At 32.2% G+C, this 14163-nt stretch overlaps 1 protein-coding gene across 1 annotated transcript in view; it reads right to left on the bottom strand.

Annotated features, from left to right (window-relative positions):
- Positions 1 to 13658, bottom strand: part of LOC134529604 (14-3-3 protein epsilon) — a 37919-nt gene extending 24261 nt beyond the window's left edge. Inside the window, exon 1 of the mRNA XM_063363882.1 lies at positions 13487 to 13658. Coding sequence (XP_063219952.1) covers positions 13487 to 13550 — 64 coding nt within the window. The 5' untranslated portion in view covers positions 13551 to 13658. The remainder of the gene's footprint in view (positions 1 to 13486) is intronic.
- Positions 13659 to 14163: the final 505 nt, after the last annotated feature.

Genomic DNA, 14163 nt, shown 5'->3' with positions numbered 1-14163 from the left:
ATAATTTCTTTGATTATATTGCGGTATTCTATTTTTAGCAAGTTCATAAAAAAAAGGTTAAGTTAGTTTTTTGTATTCTAGGTGAGGGTATTATTTGTGGGATAAAAATTTTTTAAGCTTCCAGTTTAATCATTTTAATTAACCTGTTAATTAATCACGTTTTTTCATAGTGAAATGCAATATTCTGTGTCTTCCATACTATAAGTTCTTTAACATGAGGGTCTCAGAAAGAATGAAAAACAGTGGTGCGACACCCTGAGAGATGTAGTTATCAGGAAAACCCAGTGCATAGGCACATGAAGGTGCAGGAGTGGTGAAAGCATATGTAGTAGATGTTTCCTGGACACATTTTCAGCAGCCAATTAGGGTGATATATGTCCTGGTGTGATGTGGAGCTATAGAAACTCATGGAAAAATTTCTGTTTTTGTTAACCTTCGGAAGATGACCTTGATTCAATAGTTCCTTTGAGGGTATGACCTATTGCCGTACATAGTAACATGCATTCTGACTAGTCGGTTGGGCCAAGGGGGTGCCTTCTCTCTCTGTGTCGTCCAACCAGTTGTCACTCGTTGCGTCGTTGCAACTCACAAAAAGTGATATGAACATATGATGGGATAGTTTCCCACCTGCTAGTTGGGGCCAGGCCATAGATCAAACTATATTTTTTTTTTCTTCTTTTTTGGACTTTGAATAGAAATTCAACCCCAGGTGTCTGTGTCTTATATGCTTCTGCCTTTTTATTATTTTTAGACATGATGTTAAATCACTATGTCCAGCTGAATAAAATGAAAGACCAATAAAACACTCCAAACAAACATATTTTACACATATAGAAGTCTATCTCACAAGTCTGTGAGTCCTTTTGACATTTCAAATCACAGTGTTCACATACCAATAGTAAATTGCACTTATAAAGCTAACTTAAGTCTGTATGTCCTTTTTACATTTGAATCGGTCATTTGAGAAACGTCATGAGTCCAAAAAACTAGTATTGAGATAATCAATAAAAACCTTCTAGTTTCTTAAATACTTAAATTAAAAATATACAGCTTACTTTTTAAGTTGAATAAACATATTATCTGTGTTTTAATACCGTAACTTCCCTAAAAAAGGTAATATATATTTATTTAAGAATAAATAAAGTTAATGGACTGATGACGTTTCTCAAATGAATATCTAATTATGAAGCTGAAATATTGTTTTGGATGACATTACGCCCTGAAAATACTAACTTTAATAACATAAACACAAAAAAGGTCTTGTATTATTATACAGACATCATTTTAAGATGTAAAAAACCTTGTATTACTATACTGACATTATTTTAACATGAAAAATACGTTTCAATGTTTTACTTTTGAAATACATACGGAGTCATTTTTAGTTCTCTTTTTTTAGCTTGTAAATTTATCATTTCACGCATCGTCTGTTGCTCCTGTTGCTGTTGGCCATTCCAAAATTTCTTGATAAAAACCTGAATGTTCATTAGGGATGTATTTGATGAGTTTTGTGATATCTTCAAGCTTCTTGATGTGGATTGGATTTTTGACTGGGTCCAAATATGTATATTCTGGGCATAATGGATGAATTCGAATATTTTTAGGGGGAATGGTGTAGAGTGTGTAATGGATGTTTTCATCATTGCTGTATTTTCCGAGTTAATGCTCAGGCAAGATTGGGGTGGATGGCCAGTGGCAATCTATTGGTTTTCAGAGGAGATACGTCACAAGTCAAGGACTTGTCGTTCAGAAGAGAAATGTCACAAGTCCAGGACTCGTGACGTTTCTCAATTCACTAAAAAATTCTACTGCGCCTAGCACCGAGGATATATCCTGGACTCATGCCGTTTCTTGTTGAAATGATCGGCCTTCGCATTCTGTTTACTTTGTTTGCCATAACTCATTTTCCATAAAAATGGACTCATGACGTTTCTCAAATGACCGATTCATTTATAAACCCTATTCAAATTAAAATGAATGAAACTTTTAAAGTTAATTGCACAAATCAATTAACTCTTTTCCTCATGAATAAATAAATTCTAGATACTTTAAATAAAAGAAATATGGTAGCGTCGATCATTAGCCATTACGAAAACTGAGGATTAGACAAACACAAGCAGCGTTACAAGAATTTCATAGCATCTCTGCTGCGTCATTCCTACCTCCCCTGCTGTCTTCCGTTGCGGCCGTTACAACTAACCTATCCCCCCTTTTGCAGTCTTCCCATTCAACCACTAGTGCATGCGTTGGAGTGACGTTGAACTCTCCTCCACCAGTTCCCCCACTATGTACCTAGCTATTCCCCTGATGCAATAGGAATTTTTGTAATAGGCCTACTCGAAAATGTAGCCCCATCAGCAAAGAAGTTTCACTTAAAAAAAAATTATTTTAAGAAAACAGTAATAAAAATTAGCAAGTGTTCTTGGAATTATTACTATTCTAGGTTGCCTGGCCAGGCCAACCCCTGGAATGTGAGACAGTATTTTCTGACAAACATTTAATTGGAGCAGAAGACTTCCAGGAAAATAGTGTAAAGACTTAGCTGACAATATTATATTTATCCGAGGGCAACTTTATTTAAGGATAAATTGCACTTAGTCCCCTATTCCTTGGTTCGACGAGTTCAGAGGAATTATATCCAGCATGAAGTAGGACTACCTAAAAGAAAAGCAACTCAACGAGAACCCACCATTACGTTTTGAGTTTTAAATGTGCACATTTAGAAGGACTTCACAACTGAGGCTATTTAAAGGAAATCGTGAGAGCCACAGAGTTATTTTATGTAAACTGCATATGGCATACTGAGCATCTTTATGTTAATATTTATTTTTTGCACACATTAAAACCATTTTGTTGTGTGACTAACCAAAACGTTGGTTTGAAACTTCTTTTCATAGTTTAATGATTGTGTATCTATTCTTTCAATTAACAGAAGTCCTGGGAAGCACTAATTAAATAGTTAACTAAATAAATTTACATCAAAACTGTTACAAATTTTAACTTTGGGAAATATTAATTTGTATAATTTGAATTAAATAACATAACTTAAAGAATGAAAAAAATTGTTGAAACAGAATTGTTTTGATATTACTGTATGGTGAGTAAGTAATGCATTTGAAATCTATGCATACACAAGTAATTATATATGAATGTTTTTCTAATTAATTAGCAATATTTATTTGATTTTATGCCAAATCATGATTGGGTTTTAACACCGATTACTCCTAACAAATTAAATAATAAATTCAACTTAATCATTTTATCTGATGGTTTGACCCAATATAAATTCAAGGTCACGTTTCATCTGAATACTTTCCGAAAACAATTGAGGTCAAGATCGAGCTTAGGTAGAGGTACATTTCAGCATTTCAGATCATATTGAAAAATATTGTTGAAAGTGCAAATGTGTTTGTGCATAAAAGCAACATTTAAATAGTCTATTTTCAGAGCCAATGACAGGTTTTGCATCCCACTAACATTTGGGTCATTGGAGAAAATGAGAGGTAATAAGATGAGAAAGAATGGGTTGGGAAAGTGAGAGTATCCTTCTCATAACAAAACCTTCCAGCTCACAGTAACATCAAACACTATTGACAATTCATAATTATTATGAAAATATGAAGCTTGAAGATCTAATTGAGTAAGTTATTTGAATAGAGGTACTAGGAATTAAGTCTTTTTTTTAGGATAAATAAAACAATATTTTTATAACCAAAAACACTTCCTGGTGTTTAAAGAACTGTAGCTGAATTACCACCTCAATGTTTTTTTAATATAAGAATAAGCAACCAAAAAAAATTCTATAAAACAGTGTTTTTTAGTACTTTTAATTAAACCTGATCATTCGGTTGAGGGGACGTTGAGATATTACGAGAAGTTTATCACCAGAGAAAAATTTTAATCTAGGCAGGATGTCCAAACAAATCTGCAGTAATACTTCTGACCAAAAATTTAAATTTCCTTGAATATGTTTTCGTAAGTAATTTACATATTTTGCAATTTTCAGAAATAAATTAAGAAAATCCAGCCTTCACCATCCACACAGATGGCCTAGTTCTATCTCCACTATCTTTGTTTTGATTTATATTCAAAAGAATACTTGCAAACACCATTTTATAGTGTATGACTGCACAAAACACATTTAAAAGATGTATTCACAGTCAAATTGTGAACACTGGGTGATTTCCACGACCTTTCCAAAATTTCAAACAAATTCCTGACTTTCCCAGGCTCTCCAGAATACAAGACACCTCATCAGAGTAGTGTGTTTATATGTATGCAATTAATGCCATGCTGTACACATGGCATGTGTCCTGGGAACAAAACATTTGTTGTCAATAGTTTTCAACTGGTTGGGAATGGTTAATGATATGACTGAAATAAATAATGAAAATAGTGTGTTTATTCTTAAGTATTAATCAAGTGTTAATAATGTTACATATTATAATGTACAATATTTTAGGCTTTTGAATGAAATTAAGCAAACACTTATCAATTTGAATGCAATCCTTAAGTGTATTGCCGATTGTTGTAACCATTTTTAAATACTTTTTGTCTTCCCATGTTTACAAGACTTTGTGGTTTACTACAATATATTTTATTATGATTTTACACACATCATTTGCTTTGTGAATTTGTGTAATATTGCAAATTTATTTTAAGATCTCATCTAAAAATTATGAAACAATTTTTTTTGTTAATGAATGTTTATCTCCACATGGAATGCTAATAATTGATAGTGCATGGGTTCAAATGAGTTTCTTTGCATAGTAAGTTGTTATTTTTGATAGTATTTTATTTTGTCAGTTATGTATTTTTGTTTGGCGAAGTGAGTTACATAAATAATACCTACCTAAAACTGTTGTTGAAGAATTTAAATTTTCATGATAAATTATGTTTTCATGGGAGGATAGGTTGTCGCATGTCTAGGTGATCGCAACTAAAATGAATATTGGTAAAGTTATGTCAGCAAAATATAAAATACTAGAATACCATATGTATGGTTGGTTAGTCAATGAACATTATTTTAATATATCTACTGTCAGAGGTGGCTGGTTTAAACCACAATGGTTTAAACAACAGTTTAAACCAAATTGTATTTTTTATAAAAAAACCAAATGTATTTTTGAATAGAATATCTAAATTGTATTTTTAATAAAAGGTCCTATTCCACTCTACTCACAACAAAAGTTTGCTCATTAATTTTTTTGTGATTTACAGAAACAACTTATATACTAATCAAAATTTTATCATTTAAATTATCTGAATAAGTTGTAGATTATACCAAGCTAAATACTCCTGTAAAATTAAATTAATTGTGAATCATATACAGCGAGAAAAAATAATTAAATACATTTATTAATAACAAAAATTCCTATTCTATGGAAAATCCCTGACTGTACTGTGACTCCCTATTCTGTGAGAAACACTCATTCTATGGAGAATACTCTTCCTGTGGGGAAATACAATTTTTGTAGTAGTTAAGTCCCAGTCAGATGTGCAGATTTGCTGGACTTCAGTAATTTGATGTTATAACTTTTCTGGTTCAACATGAGTGGCGAAAAGCTGGATGATGTACGGCTTTCATTTGAACATGCTGAGAACCAAACTAACGTAATAAAAAAGCTGGTTTAAATAAAAAAAAACTAGTTTTTTTCAACCCTGCCTACTAATAAACTGTGTAAAAAATTAGTACCGTAGGTCAGCATCATTTAAAATACAGTAAACTAATTTAAATTGTTGGGTAAGTTAAGTTGGCAACATTTAAATTGGGTAATTATGAAGGAGAGCCACATTTCTGAGGGAGAAAATATCAGTCTCTCAATACTCATCAGTGATGTGTAAACATCTAACCTCGGTAATGAGAAAATTCATGCGTTTTCATGTTGCAAATAAACTTATGATACAAAACTGGGACACAAAATTTAACGTAGAATTCTTTAAAATAATGTAGAGCATATTAAATAAAAAAGTTTTCATTTTAGGGAGATTTAAAGGAGAATTTATACCCCATTTTAAAACCTAACTTTAATTATGTTCAACAAGATGGTGGTATTGATTTCTCAGGGCTAGCTGAACAACAAAAGTACCGACCACATCACATGTAAATGCCTCATCGCTGAAGCTGTGATGTTTCCCCCTAAATCGAAATTATAATGGTCCACGTTTTGGGTGCATTGTGGGCGAAATTTTAGTATACATCATAAATGCAATGAAATAAGCGCGCATTACACAACAGAAATTTAACAGGTGTAAAGTCCATTACGCATGCATACAGAAACTGCTATAACCACGAGCCGAAGTCGCCGAGATGGCAGACCCACGTATGGCAACATGCACACATAACATACCGTATACATTAACTTCCACGAACATCAGAGGATATCCTAGGTGAATTAGTGTGCCAAAGTAACTTTATGGTAGTGAAACTATTCTGGAATGCATTTTGTAAACTGGAAGTCATAACAATATATAAACACAACTTTAAAAATACCTTTAATTTACTAACCAGGAAAATTATATTGGAACAAACATGGCTTCAAAGACTTAACATTTTGTTGGTTCTCTATAGCATTTTGAACATGGCACTATTTTTTAAGTCTTTTTCAAACTAAAATTTGCAGTCCAATAGATAAATTAAAAAAATATTAACATAAAACATTTTTTTTTTAATTATAACATTTAGTACCTATATTTGCTTTTGCTTAAATTGCAGAATCCAGTCTGTAAAAACTTCCTACAGACAAACAACCTAATTGAGATGATTTAAGATTTAACAGTAAATATTTCATCAAAAAATTCTTTTACTCAACATGGTGTGTAATACATGTGGGTTATTCTCTGGAAAAGGTTCAATTTGTTGTCACTCTCTGGAATACCAAACAATTTGCATAAAACAATATTTATTTTTAATTGTAAGCATGATTAAGTTTTTATATAAACATATTGATGTAAAATTTTTTGTTGCATTTTTATAATACTTAAATATTTAGCCTGCAATAGCTATACAGTCTCCTCCGTGGACATCCCCAATCACATTTTATAAGACACTGGCCATTGTTACTCTTTAAACTCCCAAATACTGTACACCGAGACACATCAAAAATTAAAACTTTCAACATGCTTTCTTTCACTTAACTGATTTTATTATGGTTTAACCACATTATCCGTTGCACTATTGTGTTTTGAGCACTGAGCAAAGATCACTAGGAACTTTCAGATGAACCACCAGTCGTGGCAGTTCAAGAAAATGATCTCGGACCCAAAGCTCAAGCAGACATGTCCCGAATTTGTACAGACTTTTGGAGAATATTATTGTAAAAGGGGTAAAAATTAGAGAATGATTACTAAATTTCAGATAGTATAAAAAACTTTCTCGAGCATTACAATCACATCCCACAAGTAATACCTATATTTTAAGTGTTTTAAATAAGTACTTGTTTTAGTTTAATGCTTTAATAATTTTTTTATTATTTCATAACAATTAATTTAGTAATATTCTCATAGCGCAGCTTTTCCATTAAGTAATGATAAAATTCCGAAAATACTTTTTATCAAAAACTAGAGACGTTCTTGCATTTACTCTGAAAACAGAGTTTCTAAATTACTACATTTATAGGCCACATTATACAGTCTATGAAGTGAAGCAGCCGTTGCCATGTTGTGCTTTAAATGTGTTGTCAATCCGTTAGTTTTCCATACATAAGAATGTGTATATTTTATACTTGGATGTTGTGACGCATTCCCTCATTAAGTCCCTACTGTGCATCCAAACCCAAGCACCAACCCTTGACAGTGATTTTTTTTAGCAGTACAGAGGCGCTAAGCGCCGACTTGTTACAAGCAATAACACGTAACCTGACACATAAAAGGACTAGACATTATGTGTATCAATAGTAATAATTCCTTTTTGTACATCATGTTACGTGCTATCCCATATAACAAGTCAGTGATTCGCATCTCCATACATCTAAAAAAATCCCAGTTAAGTTTGACGCTTGGGTTTGGATACACACTAGGGACTCTTTTTTAAATTTCAATTTACCTTGCACTGTGTCAGAAAATTCAAGTACAAAATATACACATACTTATATATCAAGAGCAGAGAATAAAGTTGCTGCGCTAAAACACAATTATGGCAGCCACATCACTGCACAGGCTACTTAATATAACCTAAACTATAAAACAATGCACAGGTACCTATTGTAATGCAAGCTATAAACTGTGATTTCTTAGAAACCAGAAGAAATATAACGATGCTGTTTTCAGGGTAAATACAGGAACGACTCTAATATTTGAAAAAAGTACTTTTGGAATTTTATTATTACTTCACAGAAAAGCCGCGCTATAAGAACTTTACCGTCATTTTAGTATTAAATATGTTTTTTTCTTAGTGAAACCTATGCAGTGTTATTTTGTTTTGCAAAAGCTTTTAAATACCAGTATGTGATTTTCCATCTTAACTAGAAATCAGGTAATTGTTACATTATCTTGTAGCCAAGTTTATTCCTTGATTCTGATAGCATGAACCTGTAAAACTGTTGTTTAAATTTAGTGTTTAAGATCCTGGACATAACAAAAATATCACATTACAAACAAATTATCTCAGGTCTTACAGAATTCTATTTTTGTATTCAATTTATGATCATAATTCATTGTTATATCAAAAGTTTTTTTTATGTCCTGGATATTCTGACATACTAAATTAAAACAAGCATCATATACCACAGGATCAAAGCAAACTGGATTATGCCATTGGGATCAAAGGATTAATTTGGATATATGATACATAACTATTACCAAAAATGAAAAGCAGCGACATGAGCTGCTATCTCGTGACTAAACATCAACCATTAGTTTGTCATGACACAATTGACTGTAGCAACTTCCTAACATTCCAGCCCACACATAGAAATGTATCCAACATTCCTTCCAACAATGCTGCCGCCTGTTGCCGCAAATTAAAAATGTATGAACTTCGGTTAATGCAAGCTCAAGATTGTTTAGTCCCAGAATGTGTTGGCACAACATTCAGAGAAATTGTTAGATCATTCTTGGTCAAAGATCATTGGATCCCAGATCAAAGAGCAGAATTGTGCAACTGACCATAAAGCTGGAATCACAATGCCCCGACGGGTCCGACACGACAGGCAAGACAAACTGTCGTGCAGCATCTCGGCACGACAGATTTAAGTGTAGGGTCACAATACCACAACAATAAATAACCGAATGATTTTCAATTTGGCCTTCGGCAAATTGTGCCAAGCTAAATACTTCAATTAAAATGCACTATAGAATGTGCTAAAAACAAAGTAGGCTCTTTTATTTATTATTGACAGTTGAAGTGCAAAAAATCATTTAGTCGTCTGCGATACGAAGTAAGGTTAAGTTTATTCGTAAAATAAAAAGTAGTTTATTATAGTTACAAGGAAACAAGATAAGATATGTCAGTGAGGGACAGAAAAATACTCCTGATGTTAGCTGTGCGAAGAATTAAAAAGAAACGAAATGTTAAAAGATGGATTCTAAAATAACGTTGGTAAATATGTATTGTACGGATTAGCGCCAAAAAAATTCGTACAAATATGAAATAACTTTCATTATATGCTATCTTACGTCCTCTTTTCAGAACCGCCTGCGGAGATAAAAATTTCCAATTACTTTTGGAGATATCAAATTTTTTAATATTAATTTTTTGGCGATTTTTTTAAAAAAAATTTTTAAAAATCCGAAAATACCTTTATTCTGTGCTCTTTAACGTCCTCTTTTCATTAAACCCGGCGGAGATCAGAAATTCCAAATACTTTAGGAGATATGGAATTTTTTAATTTTCATGTTGTGCACTGATGCGTTGTTCAGCGGGAAGCCTACGATTCACACATCCTTCTGGACATACCCGAATACTCACGTTGGCAAGCCTTCTTTTCTTAAAATTAGCAAGAAGTAATTAAAAATACTTTAAAACATTGTAGATGGTTGGTTATATTAGGTAAGTATAGCTACATTAAAAAAACTGTAAAATCATTTTATGGTTGCTCAGCAAATAACATTTTAATATGTAGCTATCCAGCGCTAGGAAACCGTTTACATGATTTCACAGTATTTTTAATGTAGCTATCCTAACCAAATCAACCATCCACAATGTTTTGAAGTATTTATAATGTAGCTAACATAACCTAATTGACCAATAGTTTTCATGAGTTGCATATTTATTTACAATAAACAAAAAAAAAACCAAAGATGCACGATCGGGCGTTTGCCTCTCGTCTGTTGAAAGAAGGCTTGCCAACGTGAGTATTCGGTTATGTCCAGAAGGATGAGTGAATCGTAGGCTTCCCGCGTTCACCATTGTTGCTTGTTTACAAGTATTATTATTTTTTTTCCCGCGACGTAGTTGGACTACATCACGTAAAAAGAAAATTACGTGAGTTCCTACTGTTCATCCTTTTTCCCGGTTTGTTAGGTCAGGTCAGCTACATTATAAATACTTTAAAACTAAACAACCATTAAAATTAATTTTTATTATTTTTAATGTCCGTTCAGTTTCAAAGTATTTATACTGTAGCTGACCTGACCTAATCTACCTTTGTCCCGTTTTGTTAGGTCATGTCAGTTACATTATAAATACTTAAAACTATACAAGTAAATTTAATTGATATTATTTTTAATTTCCGTTTATTTTGAAGTATTTATCATGTAACTAACCTTACCTAATGGAAAATTTCTGTTATTTAGGCATTCACGCACACACTGCAAAATATAAAATGGCGTCTGTTTAATGATTACATAGGGCTTGTATTGCAAAATAAGAACGGCGATATCTCCAAAAGTAATTGGAATTTTTAATCTCCGCAGGCGGTTCTGAAAAGAGGACGTAAAAGAGCATATAATGAAAGTTATTTCATATTTGTACGATTTTTTTTGGCGCTAATCCGTACAATACATATTTAGGTAAATATTTACTTGGGCGGTATTTCCGAAAAAAAAATGTTAAAAATCCGAAAATACCTTTATTTTATGCTCTTCAACTTCCTCTTTTCATTAAAAGTGGCGGAGGTAAGAAATTCCAAATACTTTAGGAGATATCGAATTTTTAAATTTCATCATATGTAGTTAAGCGGTATTTGTGAAAAAAAAAAGTTAAAAATCCGAAAATACCTTTATCATATGCTCTTCAACTTCCTCTTTTAATTAAAAGCGGCGGAGATAAGAAATTCCAAATACTTTAGGAGATATCGAATTTTTTAATTTTGCAATACAAGACCTGTGGAACCATTTGAGCTGCGCCATTTTTGTTATTTTGCCGTGTGTTCGTGAATACGTGAATCGTGAATGCGTAATTAATAAAATAGTTGATTAGGTCAGGTCAGTTACATTATTAATACTTTCAAACTAAGCCGACATTAAAAATTATTTTGAGAATTAATTTTAATGGCTGTTTAGTTTTAAAATATTTATAATGTAACTGACCTGACCAAACAAACCCGGACAGAGGGTGAACAGTAAACTAAAATGGTCAATTAGGTCAGGTCAGTTACATTATAAGTACTTTCAAACTAAGGTGATTTTAAAAATAATGTGAATTAATTTTAATTATTCTTTAGTTTTAAATTATTTATAATGTAACTGACCTTACCTAACAAACCCGTAACAAAGGATGTACAGTAACAACTCACGTAATTTTTTTTGTTAATTATTACTTGCGCATCAATATCAAAATAACAAATAAGACTTTAAAATTAGAAATGTTAAAAACTCACCTAAGTTGGAGGCGGTAATTAAACACAGTTTTAAACAATAATTGAACTAAATAATCACGTATTAGTTCATTTGAATTCTGGCCTATCACGAACAATCACGTGACATCATTATCCAATAAAAAAATAGATACTCGTACGTAAACAAGAAACAATGGTGCACGCACGCCACAGGAATGCCCTGGTTTTGTGCTGAAATTTAAAAATTCGATATCTCCTAAAGTATTTGGAATTTCTAATCTCCGCCGCTTTTAATGAAAAGAGGAAGTTGAAGAGCATATAATAAAGGTATTTTCGGATTTTTAACATTTTTTTTTTTCGCAAATACCGCTCAACTACATATGAAGAAATTTAAAAATTCGATATCTCCTAAAGTATTTGGAATTTCTAATCTCCGCCGATTTTAATGAAAAGAGGAAGTTGAAGAGCATTAAATCAAGGTATTTTCGGATTTTTAACATTTTTTTTCGGAAATACCGCCCAAGTAAATATTTACCCATATTTACCATAACGTCTTTAACCATAAACACGATGATATCTGTTTATGTTTATACAAACAGACTAAGGCAAGCTACAAATTTTTCAATTCACTCACACGTAAAACGAAATTTCACTTTTCAGCAAAAAGATTTACCAAGTAGGTAAATACTTTTGAAATTTAGTTCTGTACTGCTTCCTTTCAGTTGCAGTTTTCTTTTCTGTCGGGCAGCCCGACACGACGAAATTAGAAATAGAATCTAGGCCCTATTCGTTGCGGGCCGTCGGGGTGCATATTTTGTCGGGCTGACGTCACGGCGAGCTTGTATTTCATTGGCTGTTGAACTTGTCGGGCCTGTCGTGTCGGTGCCGTCGGGGCATTGTGATTCCAGCATAAGAGGGCGAATATTTACCAGTGGTTTACCATTTTAACAAGTGGTAAGGTTAAGTTTTTATATTAGAAATCTGTGATACTGTGAAAATAATGTATATGGTTGGTTAGGTTTTAAAATACTGTAAAATAATTTAAATGGTTTGTTAGAAATTTCTAATTAATAATGTAGCTTATTTAATATAATCTATTGCCATTATCACTTTATAGTATTTTTATTGTGGCTAACCTAATCTAACTGTCAAAAACTATTTTGAAGTATTTTACTGTAGGTACCTACCAAACCTAACCTGACCTGACCTGACCATTCTCACGATATTACTATATTTTTGTAATGTAGCTAACCTATCACAACCACTCAAAGCGGTAATATAAAGCAAAACATGATAAAGCATTAAGAGGGGAAAGGGGGTCTGAAAATTAGCTCTTTCAGAATCACCCTATTGTTTTAGAAGAACGTTATTAATATCGGATTAATTGAACGATTCCAAAACGTTAAGCTTTCCCATTATTACTCGACAAAAACCAAAATGACGTGATAAATAAAAATGTAACCACGTTAGTTAATAACTAGAATTCTCAGTGTAGGCGAAACTGATCCGGGTTAAAATTCTAAAGCAATGTATAAATATGAATAACACTATCCCTACACGAATTCGTCAACCGGGAATCACAGGTAGCAGTCAAAACCGACAATAGCCTGTCTATCATATAAACGTTTTAACAAATTTGACAATACCATGCCACAAGAACATGCTTTCCAATATATGAAGGCTAGTGAGCTACTTCCCAAACATTGAAAGTGACAATTGACTTCCATTAAACCACTCACTTTCACTACGAAGAGGATTACATTACTTACCATCATATCGCTCAGCCTGTTCCGCCAACTTTGCTTTATAAACGTTATCTTCCCTTTCAGACATTGCTAAATACAAAACGGCACAACCCTCTTTACCTAATAGAACAGCAGAAACCTAGCACAAAATAACCAATATGGCTGGACCCGCCAACACAAAGTAGTTCCAAAATGTAATATTCATTCGCCTAAAATTGTAAAAAGAATAAGAACAATTTAACACAAACGTAATAAGGAATAACTTTGAAATACTGATAATAACTCAAAACGTATTTACACCAGAACAAATATTTCAAACAAAGAATGAATATGTGAAAGGTTTTTTAAATTTAATTTTAACAAGTGTAATAAAAAATCATAGATAAAAATCACAACACATTTTACTCCAATTTAAGAATTGTTTCTAAAACCAAACATATTTATAGATTTAAAAAAATGAAGTATTTTTTATGTAAGTTAATATTATTCAGAAGTAAATATCTAACTTAAAATAAGTCTACAATTTTTCTACTATAATTGTAAAAACTATAATCATCATACTATGTAAAGTTGACTTTATCCAAAGTCTTTATATAAATATATAAAAAGAAATAAAGAAAGAGTACAGATAGAGCATTAAACATCAGATATGAAGCCAGAAGTTCGGAAGAAAATTAGATCAAAATGTTACTGGTATATAT

Source organism: Bacillus rossius, chromosome 2, assembly GCF_032445375.1.
Source record: "Bacillus rossius redtenbacheri isolate Brsri chromosome 2, Brsri_v3, whole genome shotgun sequence".
In the NCBI taxonomy this organism is placed as follows: domain Eukaryota; kingdom Metazoa; phylum Arthropoda; class Insecta; order Phasmatodea; family Bacillidae; genus Bacillus; species Bacillus rossius.
This window is presented reverse-complemented; position numbering and strand designations above follow the sequence as displayed.